Source organism: Leiobunum rupestre, chromosome 5, assembly GCF_980474605.1.
Source record: "Leiobunum rupestre chromosome 5, qqLeiRupe1.1.hap1, whole genome shotgun sequence".
Lineage (NCBI taxonomy): Eukaryota > Metazoa > Arthropoda > Arachnida > Opiliones > Sclerosomatidae > Leiobunum > Leiobunum rupestre.
The window spans coordinates 25,993,227-26,000,619 of NC_143388.1; the positions used below are offsets into that span (position 1 = coordinate 25,993,227).

Sequence of the window (7,393 nt, forward strand, 5' to 3'; positions counted from 1 at the left end):
CCACGCGCACCGCCCGCACCGCCAGCCCGCCCGTCCCGCCCACACCGCCCGCGGGTAAATACATAGGTGGTGAACGTACAAAGGCAGGGGTGGTACAGGTGGTGAACGTACAAAGGCAGGGGTGGTACAGGTGGTGAACGTACAAAGGCAGTGAACATCCAAAGCTACAGTTGAGCGGTGAACGTGTAAAGGCAGCAGCCTTTTGTGTATTAATGGTTGACGCTCATCCCTTTAACCCCTCGTCGAAAAGAAGGGTTATAATCCTGACTGACAATCCCCGCTTTCGTTGGACGGTGAACGTGTAACGCTATAGAGAGTGGTGCATAAGAAAACGTAAAGACTGTACCCCGCTAAAATGAAAGGTTTATAGAAGGTAGCAGCCTTTCTCTGTATTATTGAATTCCTACCGAAAAGAAGGGTTTTAATCCTGATTGACAGTCCCCGCTTTTCGTTGGGCGGAGAACTAGTAAAGATAAAACATCAGTGGTGGTGAACGTGTAAAGCTATAGAGAGTCCCAAAGTGTCCGGAAGAAACCCATTATCCTAACTGGACCCCTTAATTTGGAATACGTCACTTTCAGCCAATAGGGAAAAAGAGATATGCTCCTCAAAAATTGATCAATATTGTGTTTGGGGTAAACATAGAATTCACCGCCCTCTCAGACACCGTTTAGGCATACGTCATTTTTAACCAATGAGAATCTTGGTGGCGAACTGGTGGTGAACGCGCAAAGGCGGGGTGAGGGTGAAGTTTTCAAATCTAAAAAGGGTAAAAAAAGGCCGGGTACGAGGTGAAAAATGTATATTCAAGATGTATTCGTGTAGTATCTGTTCAACCGTTTTCTCCCAAAAGGGTAAAATCAACCGTCAGGAATATGATATCAGTTCATGGTAATACCAGGTTAAAATGTCCCGTGTGTGATAAGTCATTTTCGAGACGAGACTTTTTAAATCGTCATCAACGTAATTTTAATCACGGGGCGGTCCCCGTTACGGTACCGAATTCTCCGCATCCACCGCCGCCGATGACGTTTCTACAACCCGGACCGTCTTCGAGGACCCAGCCGTCCCCGAGATCAGAAACGTTTTCCCGGCTCGAGCCGCCCCCGAGGCTAGAGACGTTTTTACGGTCCGATCTGACTCCTCGTATCGTTGCCAGCACTTCATTCACTCGTTCAGGCGCACCACATGAATTACCACCACCAAACTCGCCTGTAAAAAGGGTCTCATCGCCAGACTCTTTTTCTCGTAAACGAGTTAAAAATGGTAAGTTTCTTCAAGAAAATTTTATTATTTGTTACATAAAGTATTTTTTTTCTATAGATGGTCAAGAAGACAAAGTGATTCAACAATCGGAAATCTACGATCCCTTAAACCATCTATTAGAGTCTCAAGCGGATGACGAGTGGCTTGGTGAGCATTGGGATAATATTCAAGCCCAAGACCAACAACCAATCGCAGTTGGTTCAGCCGTTGTTGGCCAACAAGCAGTCGTCGCTCATAACCCACCCGCTAACCCACCCGTTAACTTACCCGTTGCCTTTCCAGTTGGTCAACCACTAACTCAACCAGCAGTGCTACCAGCTCACCAACCAGCAGTGTTACCAGCCATTCATCCATTTCAAATAGAGGAGGTTAATGCGCTTGGTGACGCGATATTTTCGGCTCGAATAACGGCACCAGATGGGGTTACCGACCCTTTGCTATTTATAAATGAACACCGTGCTAAGGTAGAAACGTATCTTCAAAACAAACTAAATACCAATAAAGTGGTATATGGTGGTGCGGGCACGATATACCCGTGAACATGGCAACACTGGTACGGACGTTGAGGCAATGCCGTATTTCAGGGGATTTACACACGCGACGCTGTCACCCGAGGTAATACCCGAACAAATAAACTCAATTCGAGACAAAATTGCCGACAGTATGAACAATTATGAAGGACTAGGAAGTGGTTGGGTTTTGGATAAAATTTGGTATTTACAAATAAACATTATTCAATATTTGCCTCTCGTAGGTGGTACATATTTTCAATTATCGCCCGTGATTGAAAATAAACGGGCTACGGTAAATGTGAACCCTGAAGACCCAAGTGACAATAAATTTTTCTTGTGGTCAATCTTGGCTAAACTACACCCAACCACTAATAATCCCAGTCGTATTTTACATTATAAACGATACGAGAACGAACTCGATTTGTGCGGTATTACTTTCCCATTCGAACTGGATGCTTATAAACTTAAAAAGCTCGAAGAGGCGAATAACCTATCAATTAACATTTTCGCGTACGAAAAGGGTTATTTCCCGCGTTATGTAAGTGAAAAACGTGTACCCGAGTCTAGGTACTACTTTTGGTGACAAACGGTAAAAATAAACATAACGTCTTGATCCGCCACCTAAGTCGTTTGTTCAGTGGATTCACCAAACGTGATCACAAGACGTTTTATTGTCGCCGATGTCTAAAAAGGAGTAATTCAGAGGAAATTATCAAAGTTCATATGCGCGACTGTAATGTTCAGCAACCACAGCGCGTGGAGATGCCAACCAAAGAACCAATTTTAAAATTAAAAAATTTTGGTTGGAGTCAAATGGTAAATAATTTAATACTTCTTTTAAATTCGAAATATTTATTTATTTGTTTCATATAGGTTCCTTACATCATTTTCGCCGATTTCGAGTCGATAATGTCAAAAATAGTGACATGTTTGCCAGACGCAACATTGTCATCGACCACGACCTTAGCCGTACATGTCACGTGTGGATTTTCATACGCAATTGTCAGTCCCACTGGTACATTTGATCACTTGAAATTCTTTTAATTCTTTATCTAATATTTATTTACTATGTAGGAAATCTCGTAAAGCACGAGACCTACAGGGGACAAGACGGTGCGTTGAAGTTTTTGAATATGCTTTTGGACGAGTCTACGGCTATATCGGAAGCATTGAAGGAAAACATCCCTATGCAACTTTCTGAAGCTGAAGAAACATCCTACCAAACCGCCACTCATTGTTACGTCTGCGAAGAAGCATTCACGAAAACTTCAATTAAAACACGTGACCATGACCGTTATACAGAAGCGTATAGGGGCTGCGCGTGTCAGAACTGCAATTTGAAAATGAAGGCGCCAAAATTCATCCCGGTTTTCCTTCATAATCTGAGCAGGTAAATTAATTGTCTATATTTTTAAAGGTATTTTTACTTATGATATAAAACATTTGTAGATATGACGCCCACCTCATTATGCAACAAATTGCAAAGATCAAAAATAAGAATATTCACGACCGAAACAGCTCTAGGTGGCGATGCGGTGCCTTAGTTTTCCCGCCACTTCACTTGTGTGTGTAGCGACAGTAGCGTCTGCTAGAGCCGAAAATAAATACATCTGGGGTCTATGACGTTCTGTGTTGTATTCTAATAATAAAACTAGTAACTTCTGAGGGAAATATTATATATTTTTATATATTTCAGCGTGATTTAAAACTTTGATTGTTAGTACCGTCTGCTAATGCGCGACCTGTTACTGCTTCCGTCTGCTGCCGAATGAGGGCGTATCCATAGTTTTCGATCGCGAATAGACTGTATCGCTACCAACAGCGAAACATACATTTCTTTCACCTTGGGTAAACTACGGTTTGTTGACAGCATCCGATTCTTGCCAGCTTCTCTCGAGACCCTCGTCGGAAATTTATCGAAAGGTGGGGCTGACAAGTTTCCGCTCTTAAACTCGGTTTTCACGTCGGAAGAGGTTAATTTACTTCTGCGAAAAGGAGTTTATCCGTATTCCTACATGGATTCGGAAGATCGTTTTAAAGAAACACAACTTCCACCTATCGAGTGTTTCTTCAACGATTTAACCGATGAGCCTCTCTTTGAAGCCGACTACGAGCATGCGAAAAACGTCTGGAAAACTTTCAACATCGGAAATTTGGGTATGAACACTATTAAAATAATAAATATGTATAATCTTTAATTGAAAATTTTATTTTTAAAGGACGGTATCACGAGATTTATGTTTTGTCTGACACATTACTTCTGGCAGACGACTTTCAAAATTTCCATCAGATGTGCGTAACTTCATATCGTCTAGATCCCGCCCATTCCTCCACAGTCCCGGGTTTCGCGTGGCAGGCGGCCCTATGTATGACTAAGGTGCGTCTTGACCTTTTTCTGGATGTGGACATGCATCTTTTCATAGAAAAAGGCATACGAGGTGGGGTTTCAATGATCAGCCATCGTCTCGCACAGGGTAATAACAAGTACCTGGAAACACACGACCGTTCCAAACCAGATAGTTACATCTGTTATCTCGGTAAGAATAATCAAAATTTTAATAATAAATTTAATTATACAAAAATATTTAAAAAAAATTTAATTTTATTAAAAAAATATTTTAAAAAAATTTAATTTTATTAAAAAAAATATTTTAAAAAAATTTAAAATTTTATTAAAAAAATATTTTAAAAAAATTTAAAATTTTATTAAAAAAATATTTTAAAAAAATTTAAAATTTTATTAGAAAAAAATATTTAAAAAAAAATAAAAAAAAATTAATTTTAACGATGTTATTTTAAACAGATTGTAACAATTTGTACGGTACTGTCATGTGCGACGCGTTACCAATGAAAGGTTTTGAGTGGATTGAACCCACCCCTGACTGTCAACGCGAAATTCTAAGTTGCCCCGACGACGCCTCTGAGGGATTTATTTTGGAAGTGGATTTGGAATATCCGGACGCATTACACGACGAGCATAACTGCTACCCGTTAGCTCCGGAGTCCATTAAACCGGAAATGCTTTCCGAGTATTCCAAAACCCAGATGACTGAACTGAAAATCCCTGTTAAAGAGAGTCTACAGAAACTGGTCTGTCTTCGGTATGTAATTAAAAATTAAAATTAAAATTAAAAATTAAAAATTAAAATTAAAAATTAAAATTAAAAATTAAAATTAAAAATTAAAATTAAAAATTAAAATTAAAAATTAAAATTAAAAATTAAAATTAAAAATTAAAATTAAAAATTAAAATTAAAAATTAAAATTAAAAATTAAAATTAAAAATTAAAATTAAAAATTAAAATTAAAAATTAAAATTAAAAATTAAAATTAAAAATTAAAATTAAAAATTAAAATTAAAAATTAAAATTAAAAATTAAAATTAAAAATTAAAATTAAAAATTAAAATTAAAAATTAAAATTAAAAATTAAAATTAAAAATTAAAATTAAAAATTAAAATTAAAAATTATAATTAAAATTAATTTTATTTTTTGCAGGTAAAACCATGGAAAACTTACGTTTACATAAGGATTTTAAATTGGTTACGACACCAGAAAATGCTGTTAAAAAAGCTAGCTCGCCCGCGTTCGAAAAGTTCACCATCTTCCAAAACGACCTTGTTGGAATTCATTTCGCCAAGAAAAAGCTTATTCTAAACCGACCCATCTATACAGGTTTCGCTATTTTGGATCTCTCGAAACTTTTAATGTATAGATTTCACTATGACGTCATAAAGCCGCAGTACGGAGAAAAGGTCAAACTTCTTTTTACCGATACTGGTACGTATACCCTCTTGTATATAGTATAACTCATTTCTAATGATTATTTGTAATTTACAGACAGTCTCACGTATCAAATCCAAACACCGGATTTATACGAGGATTTCGCCCAACAGAAGGAAATGTATGATTTTTCTGGATACCCCAAAAATCATCCTCTGTTTGACGAAACCAATAAAAAGAGACTCGGAAAGTTTAAAGATGACCCAAAATGTACTCTATTTTGTCCGCCAAAGGTGAGAAAAAGACTTGCAAGGGTGTGTGTAAACGTGTTGTGCAAAAGCGCGTCCGTCACGCGGAATATCGCGAGTGTCTTCTGAACCGTAAGTTAACTATCGCGGACAAATTGTGTTTAAACCCGTGCGATGATAAACGTTATATTTTAGACGATGGTATATCAACGCTCGCGCACGGACATTATAAAACGAAACAATAAAATATTTTTATAACAAATTTATTGAGTATTTCTTATACATGAATTCAGATATCATACGATCGTTTACATTTTTGTTTTCAGAAAATCTTTCCAATATACTAAACAATTTTATTCCCCGACACAAGTTAATAGCAAAATAACGCAATAACCACCGCTCTATAAAATAGTTAAATTTAAACAAATCAGGACTGTTCCCGAAACTCTCGAAGAATGTACAATTGAGCGATCTTGAGAGATATATCATACACCAATGTTCTCCTGTCCCATTGGACGTATCAGTGTTCACGATGTAAAGTGAAGGATACGTTTTCACATTCTCGGGAAGTTTATCGGCAGGGAAGACTCCTTTGAATAAATATTTGGTATACGGGCCATTCTTGAGTATGATTTCAAGTTGTTGCGCGTCCATTATGAACTTTGATCATATAAAACTGCTCTGTTCTTGTCGATCTCGACCAAAGATTGATATTCGGAATAGTAAATCACGCTAACTGTTGACGGTAATGATTCTCCGAATATTAATTCGAGACGAACGCTCCCGTTCTTTACCAGGTTGAAACAGTCAGTTGAACTTCCGTTGAGATCGGGAGTTAAGTCGAATACGAATAGTGCGTTTCCATTGGCGAATTCATCACGGTCGATGAAATTTCCTTCGTCAATATTCCATTGACCAGTTTGAAGAAAGAGATTAGCGTATGAACGCATAAACAACTTATCTTTGAAATTTGGATTTAATGGTTTTGCCGGGACACTACTACTATCAAGGTATAGGGCGATTTGAGTTAGTGAAAAAATTTTAAAGTTAAAAGGTGACATTTTGTAGTCTCCCAAATACGCATTCTGGTCTACAAATCCGATCACCACCTTACTGGGTATTTGACCATTATATAAGTTGTCTTTGATGCATATTTTGTTCCCTTGGGAAATTGAAAATGAATTACATTCCGTACGGGTGATAGGATATTTCATTGTGGCCAGTTCCAAAGTTTTAGCGTGGGATAACATAATCTCTGGCGTCAATCTAACTTTTCTGACAAACATTGATGCGTGTGTGAAAATGACTTTACATTTTTCACCGTCTGTGTGTAAACAAAACTGGTTTGAGCTTTTGATAAACTTGAAATTTAGGTCTATCAGGTTAGGAATAAATCGATTTTGTTGACATATATCAGCTCGTACAACTCCTATCATGTCAATAACACCTTCTTGAGCAAATTTTGCACGTTTCTTAAACCAGTCGTTATTGAAAAATTCGTCAAATTTCCCGGCTTTGTCTTAATAGAATAGAGACGCGGTTAAGAAACTTTCCTTGGCTGGCCCCCCATATGTCAAGAGCGTTTGAATCATGCTCTTGTAAGGGTACTGTTGAGGGCATGACGTTACTGATCTGTCACCCAAT

The 7,393-nt window shown here is 37.6% G+C and overlaps 2 protein-coding genes across 2 annotated transcripts; one reads left to right on the plus strand and one right to left on the minus strand.

Annotated features, from left to right (window-relative positions):
* Nucleotides 1–875: 875 nt before the first annotated feature.
* Nucleotides 876–5,280, plus strand: LOC149943976 (uncharacterized). Its single transcript, XM_090176258.1, has 9 exons — nucleotides 876–891; nucleotides 1,324–1,634; nucleotides 2,652–2,793; nucleotides 2,853–3,168; nucleotides 3,228–3,341; nucleotides 3,649–3,935; nucleotides 3,998–4,315; nucleotides 4,582–4,879; nucleotides 5,277–5,280. Exons 1-9 carry the CDS (start codon nucleotides 876–878, stop codon nucleotides 5,278–5,280), a joined length of 1,806 nt encoding a protein of 601 aa, XP_090032384.1.
* A 1,122-nt stretch (nucleotides 5,281–6,402) lies between these two features.
* Nucleotides 6,403–7,035, minus strand: LOC149943977 (uncharacterized protein F54H12.2-like). The gene has a single exon (XM_090176259.1). It carries the CDS (start codon nucleotides 7,033–7,035, stop codon nucleotides 6,403–6,405), a length of 633 nt encoding a protein of 210 aa, XP_090032385.1.
* Between the last annotated feature and the right edge of the window lie 358 nt (nucleotides 7,036–7,393).

What these genes read in the sequence shown, in the direction of transcription:
- LOC149943977 (XM_090176259.1), bottom strand. Translation starts at nt 7,035, where the DNA reads ATGTTTGTCAGAAAAGTTAGATTGACGCCAGAGATTATGTTATCCCAC.
- LOC149943976 (XM_090176258.1), top strand. An exon ending in CGCAATTGTCAGTCCCACTG is followed by an intron (nt 2,794 to 2,852) that starts GTACATTTGATC and finishes TTTACTATGTAG; the next exon opens with GAAATCTCGTAAAGCACGAG. An exon ending in TTCCTTCATAATCTGAGCAG is followed by an intron (nt 3,169 to 3,227) that starts GTAAATTAATTG and finishes AAACATTTGTAG; the next exon opens with ATATGACGCCCACCTCATTA.